This window comes from Rhinatrema bivittatum, chromosome 9 (assembly GCF_901001135.1).
Source record: "Rhinatrema bivittatum chromosome 9, aRhiBiv1.1, whole genome shotgun sequence".
NCBI classification, from domain to species: domain Eukaryota; kingdom Metazoa; phylum Chordata; class Amphibia; order Gymnophiona; family Rhinatrematidae; genus Rhinatrema; species Rhinatrema bivittatum.
This window is the reverse complement of record NC_042623.1, coordinates 149,033,102-149,050,623: the sequence shown is the minus strand read 5'-3', so window position 1 is coordinate 149,050,623 and position 17,522 is coordinate 149,033,102. Positions and strand designations below refer to the sequence as shown.

Here is a 17,522-nt window from a genome sequence, read left to right as displayed (position 1 = left end):
ACTTGATTCCCATGTACTTTTACAGTGGTCAAGAATATATTTTATATACACACACACACACACACACACACAAGTTTATATTAACATTGTGAAATGGTATTTTTCTGGATTAAAACCTGTAATTAATCAAAAAATCAAAAGTATGCAAATAAATGGTTTTTTCTCTCCCAGATCACCTCTTTCTAGTGTATGTGAAAGTATGCATATTATCAATTCTGCACATACCTTTTTGCACAACCCCCCAGTCATTTTCAAAAGCCCATTTATGAGCACAAAAAGTGAATTTTATGCACATAAATCCTTTTGAAAATTCAGCTCTATCAGTCAATTTTCAAAGATGTTATGCATGTCAATGTAACATGCTGTCGAAGCAATTTTCAAAAGTCATTTACGTGCAAGAACAGTAACTTTCAAATGAGTACATGAGCACACACACATACACATGTGTGGCCAGAGGTGCGGACATTTTATAACATGCGCACATATGTGTGCCTAGCTGCATGTATTTGTGTGCCTAATTTTAAGCTTGGGCGTGCCCGTAAGTTGGCTTATGAGCACGCAATGCTTGTATTTTAAAACATACGTGCGACCAGCCGAGGACTAGTGAAAGCAGTTCATCCACTGGCTCGCCCAGTTGAAGTTGCCCGCTTGCATCTGTAAAGGATTTTAAAAAAGAATGTTGGACACAAACATATATAGGGGAATAATGCTTACTGCGGGGATAAGCCCGCTTCGCTCTCCTTAAACTTTGCTTGGAAGGTATCAAGAGAAAAAGGCAGGCTTTTTTGTCTAAAGATGTGTTTTTGAATGATATTTGGTAGCACAATCTTGATATCACAACCTCCTTGGCAATTAACAGCTTGCTTGCATATTTTCTACTATAAATTGAACACATTGTCATTTCAGATATTCTCTGTAGGCATTGTTCCCCATTATAATAATGACTTGTTGGTTTTCCCATTACATATGCAAAGGAGTGCATTTATATGGGGAAAAAAATTCATGCTGTTGTTTGATGACCAGGATGATACTGTTGCGTTGGGAGAGAGTCTCCATTTCAACACCTCTTTTGAAGACAGTCTGAGGGCCCTCTAATTTTTCTTAGGTTAAGGAAACAAGCAATACTATTTTTGCTGTACTTTGATTTAATGGTTTCTTTTAAATCCTCTGCTAGTATAGAGCATTTTAATGCATCTACAATTGACTTATTTTTTTTAGGTATTCAAGTCCCTCCTTTATAGTGTAATGAAAGTCTGCTACAAGCAGGGATGGACACAGAGGAGACAGATTACTTGCAGTACATGGAAAAGGGTTATACAATGATTTAAAAATATGTTTATATTTCTACATTTGGAGTTAACAATTTTTTTTAAGCGGAGTAGAGTTTCCAGGAGTAAGATTTTGCTTCATTGTGCAAATGAGTCTGAGGCCATAAAATAAATGAGTTTTACTGTGATTACTTAGCCTCAAGAGTGTGAGTCTTTAGAGAGCCATAAAGTAAGCCTCACGGGAGAGTTTTCTGAGCTGAATTGCTCTCTTGTCACGCCAGTTTTATTGCTGTCATGATGTTGAATTTGAAAGCGGTGTCCATGAGAAGAAAAGTAGTGCCTGCCTACACCAAATCAGATTTCTTGGCTGTCTCAAAGTTGAGCTGAATTTATTTTCTTTTATCAACTAAATTCAGAGCAAGGTTTATCCTTGCCAACTAATTTTATAAAATGAAGCAAACAGTCATATTCGTTCACATACTTAAAGAAGAAACCTCTGGTAGTCATGGTTTGCAAATTATATCTGTCTTCTTCTTTTCTCTTTTGTTCTGTATTTTTTTTTTTTTAATATAGCAATTTTACATATTCCAAAGGGCATTGTGTCATATGCTAAAGCTATTTATCTGCAAATGACCTCTTTGGGAAATGTTTCTTTGGATACAATGACCTGGTAACTAACCATATTGTTTCTTGAATCTATGAAAGTTGTGATATCTTTTAATTTGCCAAAATAAATATCCAAAAGGGATTGATGGAATCCCAAAAGCTTAGGGACTACGACATCATTTATGCTAGTCCGATAATAGGCATCAGAGCTTGCCAAACTCAAATTTTCTTCAGGACCAATGCAGGGATGACAATTCTACAGTTCATAGTGGCAGATACTACAATTTGTTATGAAACTTGGCAGTCCAAACAGAAAGGCCCCGAAATGTCTGCCTAGTTGAGTGTCCCTATATTCCTTAATTCAGCAAAGGTTTGGAAAGTTTATTTCTGAGGCTGGTAAATTAATGCAATGACCATAACTGTCCAATTCTCAGTGCTGACAATGCTAGTGATAATGCCTGGAGTTTTCACACTATCTTATCTTACTGGAAATAGCAATCCATTCAGAGATGTTTAGGCTTGTATTTGTATAAATATTACAAATGAAACTATTATGTTTATTAACACAATAAATAAACATTTGCAAGAACAAAGTGCCTATATCTGAAATGGTCCTAGCCAGTAAGAAGGGAAGGCTGCTATCACTGGACAATAAGTTCTAGATGATTAGAAAGCTATTCATGCTTTTGAATTAATGAAATAACTCCTTAATTCTGCATGTTTGCATGAAGGTTGATCTATGAATATACATACTGTAATAAAGAGAGGGGGGGGGGCAATTAAATCATTAGCCATGCACTATTAATTTCCTCCATAGTTTATTCTGTGAGCAAGTGTGCAATTGACTACAAGGTATATTCTTCACCAAAGGGTTGATTTTAAAAGGCATGCGTGCACATCCATGTCGCATGGTTCCCGGCACACGCACATGGATGCGACGATTTTAGAACATGCGAGCGTTGGATTTTCATGTCCAGGCGTGCATGTGTGGGTAGGTGGCCTCCATGCGCAAGGGGTGGAATTTTTAAAAAATACGCACGGCGATGCGATTGGGCCTAGACTAAGTCCTTCTCAGTCTGCTGAATTAAGGAGCGGACTGGGAGGGAACTTCCCTAACCCTAACCCTACCCTTCCTATCTTTTCCCCTGTCCTTCCCAACTCCTAAATCTATCATAGCTCCTCCGGAGCAGAAGTAATTTCCACACGGTTCCTCACCCAGACCCCGCACCCTGACCTGTTCCTTTTTCTGGTCCCGGAACATGTGCGCATATCCGGGGGTTACACGCGTGGCCGGGCCCTTTTGAAAATGCGTGCGGCGCACCCAGGGTCAGGCCACGCGCGTAACCCCCGATATTTGCATGCGCTGGGCTGAGAATTTTCTTTGCAGTAGGGCTTACCATCCACCTGTTAAAATGCCAGGAGTAAGCCTAACAGGGCAAGGGATAGATTGAAAAGAGAATAGATATCTTCAGATACAGAAGAGAAGTCGCTATGTTTTAGAGCTGGAACCTTTCTTTGTTTCCCCAGAAAAGGTGACGATTGCCAGAGGACAGTTCCCATTGGGGCGGATTTTCAGAGCCCTGCTCGCCGGTGAGCCTATTTTACATAGGCCTACCGGCACGCGCAGAGCCCCGGGACTCGCGTAAGTCCCGGGGTTCTCCGAGGGGGGTGTGTCGGGGGCGTGTCGGGGGCGGGCCCGGTTGTCGTGGCGTTTAGGGGGCGTGTTGGCAGCGTTTTGGGGGCGGGTACGGGGCGTGGCTACGGCCCGGGGCGGTCCAGGGGCGTGGCCGCGCCCTCCGTACCCGCCCCCAGGTCGCGTCCCGGCGCGCAACAGGCCCGCTGGCGCGCGGGGATTTACTTCTCCCTCCGGGAGGCGTAAATCCCCGGAGAAAGGTAAGGGGATTTCGGAGCGGCCTTGGAGGGAACGGGGGTAGGCTGCGCGGCTCGGCGCGCGCCGGCTATACAGAATTCATAGCCTTGCGCGCGCCGATCCAGCATACTTTTGCTGGCGCCTGATGCGCCAGCAAATATACGCCTATTCGCGTTTTTTGAAAATCTACCCCATTTTGAATACAGTCCTATCTTTAGGAATTTAATGAAAAAAAAATCATAATTTGCTATACACTCAGGTTAGCTATGGAAGAGCTTTCTCCTGATTTGAGGATATGAGGATCAAACATTCTTGCAGTTATTGCATCTAAAATAAATTCTGCTTATAACATGCCTATGTTTTTGTTTCAGAATATAACTAAGAGGTGAATTTTAAAAGCCCGAGGTGCGCATTAATTAGGGGATGTGCAAAGAAGTTTGGCTCGCACGCTGAGCGGATTTTAAAAGCCTCTGAGATATGCGTGTACCTCCTGCAGATTGCACATCTTGAAAGTTTTCAAAAAGGGGAGGGGTGTAGGTGTGTTCTGGGTGGGGCCTGGGCATTTCAGGGCGTGAACCTAAGATGTGTGTGTAAATACTGACGGGACCCGGCACATGCCAAGGCCCCCTGCTGTGTAACTTTACTTCTGCTATGGATGTCGTGTAACTTAAAATTTAAAGAAAACTAGGCAGATCTGAGGGGTTTTAAGGGTCGGGACTAACTGGGGGAGTGAAAGCTATCAAACCCCAGAGGTGAATGAAAATGTTTTTATTTCTGTGGGATAAACTTTTCTTTAATTTTATGGCCATTATTTAGCTGATGAAATATAGACTCTGAATGACCTCTGATGAGGGACCAGATGTATCTTTGAATTTCAACTCTTTTTTCAACTATTGGAGAACTCTCAAAATTTAGCTCACGTGTGCACAGCCAGGCTATTTTATAACATGCGTGCATATGTGCACATATGTTATAAAATGGCTTTGTACCTGGTGTGGGCTGACGTATGCTTGCAAATGTGCGCATGTGTGTCAGTTAGAAAGTTACCACCTAACGGGGGAATTTTTAAATGCCGGCGCACCCCAGTACCAACAGATACGCGCGTGGCTGGGTCACACATGCGCCGAGTGCATTTTCATAGCGGCCTGGCCACGCACATATCTGACGATACGCGCGGGAGTGCCAGGCATCTAAAAATGGGTGGTCCGGGGTCTGGGTGGGGCGGGACCTGGGGAGGGGCTGGCTGGGATACCATCATTTTGTGCTGTTCTGGTGAAGTGTGCACTGGCAGCCGGCCAGTGCTGCTGAGCTGACGTAAGTAGGAAAACAAAAAACGAATTGACTAGTTAGGTGGGGATTAGGGGTCAGGGAGGAGAGGGGAGAAGGGAAGAAGGTCAATTAGGGCGATAGGGAACTGGGCAAAGGCCCGATTGCATCACTGCGCATTTTTTTTAATAAAATACCACCTCTTGCACTCACAAGTTGGAACCCGCGCGCACATGCACGCACCGATATAAAGTCAGGCGCACATGGTGCGTGCGGGTAGCCGATTTTATAACAGCCATGCGGCGATGTGCACATGTTATGAAATCAGCATGGCCCTTTAAAAATTGACTCTTAAGAGTAAACCCAATGACAGGAAAAAAAAAAAATCAGTATTATTTTCTATAACATTTTAATTTTTCAGGAAAATTTGACAGTATGACTATGAAAATATGTCCAGAGTTGCTTTGCTAATATATTTGCTAAAACAAAATGATTTGTACATTGCTAGCAAAGTTTTTAACAGATAACCTCTGTGTTCTCCCAGTGATTTTATACTCAGATGTGGAGAGAGATTGGTTATAGGATACTACAAATAGGATAGGATACTACACATTTTAAAGGGATAATGCTTTACATGTGTATTATGCTATGAATACATGATTGCAGCAAAACGAATTAGGTAAATATTGTCAAATGCAAGAACATTAGTTGAGATTGGCCATTAATTGCATAAGCCAAGTCCTAACAAAGTGCATTATATTTTCCTTTAAGAAAAATAGAATTGAGCTACTTTATTTGGCAGTGAGGAGAGAGAACAGCAGGTAACACAATTGAAATTCTCAATGTGAGTGATGAACCTGGGTGGAAGGGGGAGGGATCTGACCCACATCTGTTTTATATCAGAACGGAACATTGCTCTGACGTTTTTAGAAGCATTTGTCAAGATTCCCTGGACAGAGCTTCTGTAAATTACATGCTACAAATGTGTCAGGGTCAGATAAGAGGATATTAGTAACTTTATGATTCTGTCAGTTGAACTTAATGTTAACTATTGACAATTTTCCCTGTGCCTTCTCCCTTAAATCTTTCCCTCCAAGAAGGCAAAAGAAATAGCACAGGACTCCCAAATATTTTACATGCTCTGAGCCTTCCTCCATAAATCATATTAATTGCAGAAAAGCTCACAGAGCATATAAAATGCAAGCATGTGGAAATGAATTAAAACATATGAGAGTTTTATTATACCCATGGTAGCTTTTGCATATGAAAATACCAACAGTATTAACTTACCTGTTTTTATTTCTGTGGGATAAACTTTTCTTTAATTTTATGGCCATTATTTAGCTGATGAAATATAGACTCTATATGACCTCTGATGAGGGACCAGATGTATCTTTGAATTTCAACTCTTTTGTCAACTATTTCTATTGAAATTTACTGCTTTTTATTCTTTTTGTTAACTTGCTCAGTTTGAATATCCTTATATTTACATTTTTAAATAATTCAATGTATAAGAATGCTTTCATTAAAAATAAATGCAGCATTTAGGTTTAAGAAGCATTAAGAAAGGTGGAAGGAAGATCAAACGATTGCCAGCATGGCTAAATAGTGAGGTGAAAGAGGCTATTTTAGCCAAAAGATCTTTATTCAAAAATTGGAAGAAGGATCCATCAGAAGAAAATAGGATTAAGCATAAGCATTGACAAGTTGAATGTAAGACATTGATAAGACAGGCTAAGAAAGAATTTGAAAAGAAGTTGGCCGTAGAAGCAAAAACTAACAATAAAAACTTTAAAAAATATATCCAAAGCAGAAAGCCTGCAAGGGGAGTCAGTTGGATCATTAGATGACCGAGGGGTTAAAGGGGTACTTAGGGAAGATAAGGCCATCGCGGAAAGATTAAATGATTTCTTTGCTTCAGTGTTTTGGATATTGGAGAGATACTTGTTCCAGAGATGGTTTTCAAGGGCGATGATTCAGATCAACTGCACCAAATCACTGTGAACCTGGAAGATATGGTAGGCTAGATTGACTAAAGAGTAGTAAATCACCTGGACTGAATGGCATACACCCCAGGGTTCTGAAAGAACTAAAAAAAAAAATAAATGAAATTTCTGACCTATTTCAGTTAATTTGTAACCTATTATTAAAATCATCCATTGTACCTGAAGATTAGAAAATGGCCAATGTAATCCTGATATTTAAAAGGGGCTCCAGGGCTAATTCAGGAAACTATAGACCGGTGAGCCTGACTTCAGTGCTGGGAAAAATCATGGAAACTGTTATAAAGAATAAAATCACAAAACATTTAGATAGACATGGTTTAATGGGACATAGCCAGCATGGATTTACCCAAGGGAAGTCTTGCCTCACAAATCTCCTACATTTTTTGTACATTTATATATATATTTAATATTTATATTTATATATTTTATACATTTATATCTTCTGTACACTGTTTTGACTAAACTTTGTAAAAGCGATATAGAAACATTTTTAAATAAATAAATAAATAAATAAATGTGGGCAAAGGTGAACCAGTAGATGTGGTATATTTGGATTTTCAGAAGGCGTTTGACAAAGGCCTGCATGAGAGCTTATAAGAAAACTACAAAGTCATGGGATAGGAGGCAATGTTCTTTGGATTGCAAGCTGATTAAAAGACAGGAAACAGAGTAGGGTTAAATGGTCAGTTTTCTCAGTGGAAGAAGGTAAACAGTGGAGTGCCTCAGGGATCTGTACTTGGACTGGTGCTTTTTAATATATTTATAAATGATCTGGAAAGGGGTATGACAAGTGAGGTGATCAAATTTGCAGATGACACAAAATTATGCAGAGTAGTTAAATCTCAAGTGGATTGTGATAAATTGCAGGAGGACCTTGTGAGACTGGAAGATTAGGTTTCCAAATTGCAGATGAAATTTAACGTGGATAAGTGCAAAGTGGTGCATATAGGGAAAAATAACCCTTGCTATGGTTACACAGTTAGGTTCTATCTTAGGAGTTACACCCAGGAAAGAGATCTAGGTGTCATAGTGGATAATACATTGAAATTGTAAGCTCAGTGTGCTGTGATGATCAAAAAAGAAACAGAATGTTAGGAATTATTAAGAAGGGAATGGCAAATAAAACGATGGATTTCAATCTGCTGCTGAATCACTCCATGGTGAGACCGCATCTTGAATACAGTGTGCAATTCTGGTTGCCACATCTCAAAAAAGATATACCGGAGTTGCACTGGAGACAGTGCAGAAAAGGGTGACCAAAATGGTAAATGGCATGGAACGGCTGCCCTTTGAGGTAAGGCTAAGGAAGTTAGGGCAGTTCAGTATGGAGAAAAGACAACTGAGGAGAGATATGAAAGGGGTCTACAAAATCATGAAAAGACTTGAACAAGTTAATGTAAATCGGTTATATACTCTCTCAGATAAATAATAGAAGGTCTAAGGGGCACTTCATGAAATTAGCAAGTAGCTAATTTAAAACAAATCAAAGAAAATATTTTTTCACTCAGTATATAGTTAAGCTCTGGAATTCATTGCCAGGGGATGTGTTTCAGCAGTTAGTGTAACTGGGTTTAAAAAAGGTTTGGATAAGTTCATAGAGGAAGAATCCATAAACTGCTATTAATTATTAAGCAATAGTAGCTTGAGATTTATTTAATGTTTGGGTACTTGCCAGGTACTTGTGAATTGGATTGGCCACTTTTGGAAACAGGATACTGGGCTTGATGGACCCTTAGTCTGACCCAGTATGGCAATGCTTATGTTCTTATCTATCTATCTATCTATCTATCCTATTGCGTGCGATAGGATGCAAATAAGCTGAAGGGGAGGAGTCGGGGTGGGGAGGGAGCGGAGTCGGCCACCCGTACCACTGCCGGAGATAATGTGAGGGACATTATCGCTGGCTGTAGCGCTGCGAATAGCACTACCTTTTATGGTGGCGCTATTTGGGAGAAAGGCTGCAGCCGGTTGCACCGCGGCCGGCGAAATCACACCATCGTGATGTGAATGGCTGCCGCCTTTCGCAGGCCCGCCCCCCTTTGCCCCGCCCCCTTTTTTGCTGTATTCATCATTCTGCGAAGAATGATGAATACAGCAAAATACATCATTCTGCAAAGAATGATGAATACAGCAAAATACATCATTCTGCGAAGAATGATGAATCTAGCCCTATATTTGACCCAGCAGTTTCCTGCTGGTCTTTTGGACCTTCAGCTCAACTGGAACCAGACTGTATTACAGTGCCTTGAACCTTTCAGTTACCTGTGGATTTTTCCCTTGATTTTATGCCTCATCCACACATATAGTCTAGTTGTTGCAGTGACAGTCCTTGGCTGGGGGCCATGCACTAGGGTTCCTTCTGAAATGCTGCAATCATGGGCCCTGCAATGGGCGACATGCAATCATGTCAACCTCAACCTCCTCCTCCCCAGGGCTTGCAGATACTGCCTTCACAGCATCCTCAGCTCCAGCTGACTTGGGATGTAGAAGATCCAACACAGGGAAAGAACTGGGACCTTCTGTGGGGCTGTTCATAGCATTGCCACTGAGACGTTGGGCCAGCACAGATTGCCCAGATATATATTTTTTTAATCTCATGAATGGTAATAATTTCTTTATTCATTTTTTAGGCATTCTTAACAGTATTTCTGCTGTGATTATGCCTTATATGCCTCATCATTTGCCTGTCTGTGCTCTTTTTCATCTGTTTATGTGCAGAAACTTACGCACATAACTTTCCACCTGTAACCCTAACTTTTAGAGTTGCACATGTAATTATAAAAACTATTGTGCATAAGTTAAAAAAGGACAAGGACTGAAACAAATATATGTTGAAAATTTGTGCTGAATGGAAAGAATGTTGCTTGCTATTGTTGAGAGAGGGCCCAGTTTTAAAAGTCCCAAGACTAGGTGGAAGTATGGTGTAATGATACTACCTTTCTCCGACCATCAGAATTCAAATATCACCAGATTAAAATATAAACAGATTGCATTACAGTGTTACTTTCAACTTTAGAATTTTTTTAAACTGCTTTTTATTCATGTTTTCAAGGTCAAATGAAAAACAACCGTACTCCTGTTTCCATTAAAATAGCAAAAATTCAAAAGTCTATAAAACTAGTGGCAGTATAAATTAGAGAAATAAGTCCTGTGCAGAGAGTGTTGGGGTAGAGAGGGGGGGGGGGGGGGGGGGGGTGGATGGAAGAGACCCTTGACTGACAGCCTATAGAAAATGAACCTGAGAATAAAAACAAAGTTGATATGAGTTTAAAGTTGCCAGGAACAATATTTTATTTCCTTTTTTGCGTTTAACAAACTGTAATCTGTAGATTTCGAAATGTTTTACCAAATTTTAATCACAAGCCCATGGCCTTTTAATACTGAATAAAAGTTGTGGTCCTACTGCTCTACTGTCTCCCTTCTACTAAACAGACATATTATCTAGGATGAAGTATGTTTAAACAACAAAAAAGAAGATCTGTGTAGATGTAATTTTCTAAGCCGGGAGCCTTCCTCTTTTTCACTTTTCCATGGCCTGCACAACGCCAAATGAGAGGCATTAGGGGGTCATTTCCAATAATGAGGAACATAGCACTTGGCTGAAACAGAAACGAATATAGATTGAACTGGGTCTTAGCTCCTCAATTGTTTTCTACCACTGATTAGGTGAAAGTCATTCATGCCCTTCCTTTAACTCCATGTATGGGTGATAAGGTCATGGCACATACCTTAAAGTGAAACTGTTTCCCCTCAGGCAACTTCCCCCTTCTAGCTTTCAAACAGACACAAGCAAAAATCTAATTATTTAGATGCTAATCAACTGCAGGTTGATTCCTAAGGCACTTAAATCGGAAGAAACCATTTTAAAGCAGAACTTTACCATTCACATTCTGAATTTTCCGTTTCAAGTCACTATGCCAGTTTTTCAAGAGCAGAAATTGTCTCAATCGTATCTACGGAAAAAGGAATTCATAGGAAAGTGAAACTTCAAATTAAAAAATATAATTAGCTATTTATTGCAAATTTAGAGCTTTACAGTGATCTTATAACATAACTTAAGACATAAAGAGTACAATATTAATTTCATGATTGCTGTAACAAGTCCACGATAATATAGATCCTATTTATTTATTTATTTATTTTTAATTTTTATATACCGAAGTTCTTGTAGGGACTACAAATCACTCCGGTTTACATAAAACGAAGAACTGCTCAACAGAGAGCGGAGCTTTACATGGAACCGTAGAACATATGGAACAGTATAACTGGTTGACAATTTAACATCCTAGATTTAATATCCAATTTAAATCCTAGATTTAACATCCAATTTAAGATCCTAGATTTAATGAAGGTTTTAACAAGAAGAAAATTTTTTTTAAAGCAAAATAGCTAATTAGGCTTAGTCTAAAACTGAGGGACTGTAACTTTGATACCGGCGTGCGGGCGCACATGTATGCGAGTATGCCGGCTTGCGCTAAAGGATGTGGATATAATATAACATACGTGCATATATGTGCACATGGTATAAAATAGGCTATACGCTCATACATGTGCACGCAATTTTATATGGACAAGCACATGTGCATGCAAATGCCGCCTCTACCGTGTAAGTGGGGAGATTTTAGTAGACATGCGCGCCAACCCAATTTACCAGTTTCCCCAGTTTGTTCCCAGTTTGTCCAGATAAGGGACAGGACTTCCTTACCCTTTTACCCTGTTAGCACCAATCCTTAAAACCCTGCTGACTAGCCTACAATTTTTTATTTTATTATTTGCATGCCATCCATTGCAGTAGTAAGGTTATGCATCAGGGGACACTGGCAGGCGTTTGTGTACATAAATACTTACACATACATTTTATGTTAAAGTCCCGGAATGCCCATGTCCCGCCCATGGCCTGCTCAGACCACGCCCACCCCCACCCCTTTTTTTGCAACTTCTTATTTGTGCGTGTGCTGGGAAATGCACACCTACTCGGGCGGCTTTTAAAATCTGCATGGTGTGCGCCGGATGGACAATACTTGGATATCTCTCAGCTTTGGTGCGTGCCAGGCTTTTAAAAGTCACCCCATAATTTTTAGATGGCAATAAACTATTTCTTCATAGATTGATTTTTAAAATTTCACATTCTATATTTGTCAAGCAGAATTATAACTGATTACTAATAGCTCTAGTTTCTAAAGCAAAATACTGCATTCAGTGACTAGAAATGAGTCTTGTTCTTGGTAATGGTTAATGAAGAAGGAACATATTTATTTATTTATTTATTTATTTATTTATTTATGCCATTTGTTTCCTGTACCTTGATGTTCTGCCTTTAAAAATAATATGCCCAAAGTGGGTTACAATAAAATCTATGTATATAAATGCAATAATACATGATAAATAATAATAATAATAGTAACCTAAACTACAGTATACTTGCATTACTCAATGCTGAAAATGTCCTCTTGTCAGCTTGTGGAGATGTGATGCTTTCCAGTTTTGGACCATAATAATAATTATTTTTAGTAGTAGAAGTTTGTGATCAATAATTTTTTGACTGAAAAATGAAAAAGAAATCACTTGATAACATAGGGTGTAAAGTTAGTTACTGAGGGGGTTGTGAAAGGTATATGAAGAAAATGACAAGGGCAAAATACAGGAAAATCATTTTAATGGGAATTCACTTTCCAAAATTCATTGTATCTTTCTGGCCTCTAATATCTGGTGCCACTTATTTGAGGTCATTTGTTTTCAGGGGTTTAGTGCTTTGTCAAGTTTTTCTTTTTGAAATTACTTTATATCTAGATGAGATTGCTACATCAGAGTAATTCTGCGCTGAAGGATGCCTGTACTTACCCATGCACATGTGTATATCATTGAGAGACTGGAAATGAATTTTCGCTGCAGTTAACATTAGAACAAATGTTTCTGTGCAGTGACTGTAGTTGCAGGATGTTTTCCTCCACTGAAATCCAAGTTAGCTAGAGGAAGTGCTGTCTAGGGGATTCATATAAGAAAGGTCACTTTCAGAATGTTTTACTACGGGAACAAAAATTTGAACAAAATAAGTACTCTATTTCATGATGTAAAGGCCCTTGCCTTCTATGGTAATTGCTGAAGATTTTTAGACTTCTGATAAACATTATTAGGGGCCCTGCTTAAGTTTTGCTGTAGGCACAGAATGGAAGAAACCCATTTCCGGCAGGGCCTTGTTGCTTACATTTTCAGCTCTAGACAAAATCGTGGTGTCCAAGCCAACATAAATATTTTTCAGACACATCAGTTTCCATGCTGAATGCTGAATATACTTGTTTTATCTTTTGAGCTTAATCATGTGATAGAAACATTACTTCAAGAGGAGAATGGCATCAAGTTAAAATAATGAGTTGCTTTTTTTGAACCATGTAATTTTGGTACAATCAGATAGGAGCAGCTGATTTGAAATATTGAAACTGGAGAAGGATTTGAAAATGTCTTTTGGCAGATTAAGCTAATGAATGCAGAACTGGCGCATTTAGCTTACAAGACTCTCTACTGCATGCATCTTCTACAGTAAATAAGTTTCACTACGGATGCTTTGATATAAAACATACTGCAGAAAAAGCAAGTATAGTTTAAACTTACTTAGCCTTATACACCATAATGTTTACTTTTTGAACTCATTACTCAGGCCATCCCATTAGCTGCTATTAAACTGTAGAACATGCAACTTTAAAATATAGTTTTAACATCTGTCTAATACTCTTAGGTAATGGGACTCCTAACTAATCATGGCGGTGTGCCACATCAGCCTCAAAACGATTACGCTCTTTCGCCTTTGACTGGAGGCCTTGAACCAACCACCACTGTATCAGCCAGCTGTAGTCAAAGACTTGAGCACATGAAAAATTTAGACAGTCTTCCTACATCTCAGTCCTACTGTCCAGCAACTTACAGCACCACAGGTTACAGCATGGACCCTGTTGCAGGATACCAGTATGGACAATATGGACAAAGTAAGTCTCTCTAGTCTCGCCTTTCTTGAGGTGGAGGGTTGGGGTGGAGGTTTCAGAAGTTTTGGTTTTCCAGCTTAATCAGAAATGTCCTCTCTTGAGATACGATGCCAAGTGCCTTCAGTCACAGCTATCAGGGATTTTTTCCCTATTGTTTGCTTATATCCCCTTCTACCTAACTTACCCTAGCCATTAAAGATGTGCACGTGCACAGCAAAATATTTTGTTTAGCATGTTGTGTCATTTTGATCTGGTGTTTTTCGCTTTTTTTAAGTTTCAGTTTTTCATTTTTGCTTTTGGTTTTGGAAAATAGTCTGCAATATTTGCAAATAGCATGCACTATTATCTGAAACCAGGGGCCTCTGGAGCCCCTGTCACACAACAGAAGCAAAGGGTGGCCAGTGCCATTTTCAAAAATGGTGTCCGCCAGGTCCGGGAGCAGAGGGGCTGCTCTCGGGATCACACTAGACCATCAGGGAGAATTAGGTAAGTCGCAAGGGTGGGCCAGGGTGGGCTGTGGGGTTCGGGATCCTGGAGAAGGGTTATTTTTTAACTAAGGGGAAGAGCTACAGGGTGGGGGAGGTGCCTGTGACCAGGAGTTTATTTGAGAAAATGTTACTTTTTTGGGAAACAGCTTATTCCATGGGGCAGGTGGGGCAGTGGGTCTCCAGAGACCTCTGGGTTACACTGTTTGTTTTGTGTACCTATACACACTGGGCCGGATTTTCAAAAGGTTATGCACGCCGGGCCTATTTTCAAAAGGCCCGGCAACGCGCGTAAAGACCTGGGACGCGTGTAAGTCCCAGGGCTTGCAAAAAGGGGCAGTCCAGGGGCGGGGAGGGGGCGGGACGGTCCGGGGGCAGGACGGGGCTGTGGCCAGAGGCCTCCGCATGGCCACTGTGGTGGGGATCACGTGCCGGCAGTTGGCCGGCACACTCAACTTACTTCAGCCCCAGGGCTGAAGTAAGTTTTAAAACAAGAAAAAGGAAATGAAAAAGATATGGGGGGAAAGGGTGGGGGAGGTAGGGGAAGGGAAGGGAAGGTGGGGTGGGAGGGAATGGGGGAAGGCAGTGCGGCTCGGTGCAGGCTCGGCGCGCGCAAGGTGCACAATTGTGCACCCCCTTGCATGCGCCAACCCCCGATTTTATAAAATTGGGCGTGCATATGTGCATGCCGGGTAGCATGTGCACATGTACGCCCGCGTGCAGGTTTGAAAATCTACCCCAATATTTGCAAACAGTGCACACAAAAATGTTAGGGAAAACCCACAAAATGTTGTGTTTTGTTTTTTTTGTTTCAAAAACAGTGAAACGACATAGACAATGCCGTTGATATTGTCTATGTTGTTTCAAATGAATGCACATTCCTGCTAGCTGTTGCAGTGGTAGTCCTTGCCCAGGCCACAGACTGTGGCTCCCTCCAGAATGCAGGAATGTGGATCCTGAGCCTGGTCACAAGGTGTCACTGTTGAGTGATGACTGGGGTTGTTAAAGTTACCTCTGCATCATCCCTCTCCCTGGCTGGTGCAGGCAGCCGCGATCCTGGCCTGGAATTGAACCCAGGGCCCCTGCATGGCAGCACACAGCTCTGCCACTGAGTGATCAAGCTGGCCCCATTTGTCTTGCTTTAATTTGCTTTAACCTGATTAAAGCAAGTAACCCTAATTATGGCATCTTCCTTCCCTTGTGACCCTGCTACATACTGTAGATACAGTATTTAAATATTAATTCTCTTTTGAATCAAAATAGCACTTTTCAATTGTAAAATGTCAGCGATGTCTTTGGCAACTTGATTAAGGAAACAGGATAAAACTTTATTTTTAACGAAGAACTGACTAGTTTTCTTTCTGTATCTTAGCCTTTCTTTTATACTAGAGATATTTTATTTGCTAACATAGCTGATTGTAGGAGCAAGAGTTCTGTTGCATAATTATTTTCTTAAGTGATGTCAACAACATCTTGATGTTATTAATTGTTGAGACATGAAACCTGACTGCCATTAGGTAAAGCACAAGGGTTACCCAAAATGAAATAACCATTGGCATTCCAGTATTAAAAACATATGCCCATAATAAGGTCAGCTCAAGAATCATTATTGTATATGATCCCAGATACATAGAGTTTTGTCAAACTTGTCCTAGGAATAAAAATATTAGTCCCATTGCTTTGATATATTTGTATTAGATATGACAGTGTCAACCTGTGGTTGACATTGCCCTTTGCAGTGAAGTTATCACACAGTGGGCCTTAAATATGTCTTTTGCCATCCTACAGGTGCCTTTCATTACCTGAAGCCAGATATCGCATAAATGAACTGTTCAAGTTAAAACTGGCTGGGCTTTCTCATCTCCCATGGATCCAGGGTTAGGATGGGTCTTCTCAATGAAATGCAGCATGGACTGGGGCAAGGAAGAACTGGATAAGCCCTCTCATCGCTCCCCAGCAGCTGCTTCTTCTAGACATTGTTGTAATATGCAGGACACCTCATCCAGAAAAATAATGACCAAGAGCAATAAGTGACTAAAGCAAAGCCGTTCCGAGGCATTGTGAAAAATTCCTATGCCTGCAAGGACAAAGAAAGCATTCCATTCTTGTCTTGATCAAAACAAAAACCTAATTTGGATAAAAAAAAAGAGAACACTGTAAAACCTGGTTGAACTCTGAGAACTAGTTCTTGCTCAGTTGTCACTAGAACATTAAACTTTCTCAGATTATGAAACGGGCAGAAGTAAAATAGAATTCTACACACTGGAAGTAGAGGACACAGTATATGGCAATTTATGGGAAGCCAGGTTAACGGTCCTTTTCCCACTCTTTATTAATTATCACAGTGTTCCTAAGCCTCCTGGGCAAGCTTTGATCCCAGGGCATAGCACATACATGAAGGAAAGTGCTCTAGATTTTTCCATGTAGGAAGCCGTCTGAAGCCCGTGAGGTATGTAGATCCAACAAGGAAGAAAAATGACTGATTTTCATAACTGCCTATCAATGTGCAATACTCTGTACCTCTCTGGAAACATTCAAAGTGATATATATAGATTCAGAACTATATTTTTACAGGTACTTTTATTTTTGCATATTTCATGATTCATTATGGTGTGTGACAGTAGTTTTAAAAATCTTCTGGAGAACAGGAATCTATCTCATGTTTCCAAGGCCTAGTCAGGAAGGTGGGAATATGAAATGACTGGGTTTATATTCTCTCTCCCATCTCTTCTTGGTGACACCCAGGACAGAAGCAGACATTGTGTCTGGGGAACATGTATGCTTTTTTTTAAAAATGATACAATGACATACTATTTAGTAGGAAAAATCCAATAGGAAACTGAAGTTTACATGTTTGTGCTGTGACATTTTAGAATGTCATTGTTTATGTTTTGAGGCGTAAAGAGGAAGGTGGACATGGAAGGCTGTTATTTATTTTATTTTTTTGTGTTCTTGAAAAGGTGACTGAGGTGGAGCGCTGATACATTCCTTTTAGCGTTTCGGACTACGAATTAGTGAAATTAGTGAGACTAGGCATAGTACAG

At 40.3% G+C, this 17,522-nt stretch overlaps 1 protein-coding gene across 2 annotated transcripts in view; it reads left to right on the top strand.

Annotated features, from left to right (window-relative positions):
* The window catches only part of PAX3 (paired box 3), a 141,878-nt gene extending 125,384 nt beyond the window's left edge, over window positions 1–16,494 (top strand). For both annotated transcript variants that reach the window (XM_029616167.1, XM_029616166.1), the window contains exons 8-9: window positions 13,750–13,996; window positions 16,267–16,494. In XM_029616167.1, the coding sequence (XP_029472027.1) occupies window positions 13,750–13,996; window positions 16,267–16,301 (282 nt within the window). In that variant the 3' untranslated portion in view covers window positions 16,302–16,494. The remainder of the gene's footprint in view (window positions 1–13,749; window positions 13,997–16,266) is intronic.
* The last annotated feature ends 1,028 nt before the right edge of the window (window positions 16,495–17,522 follow it).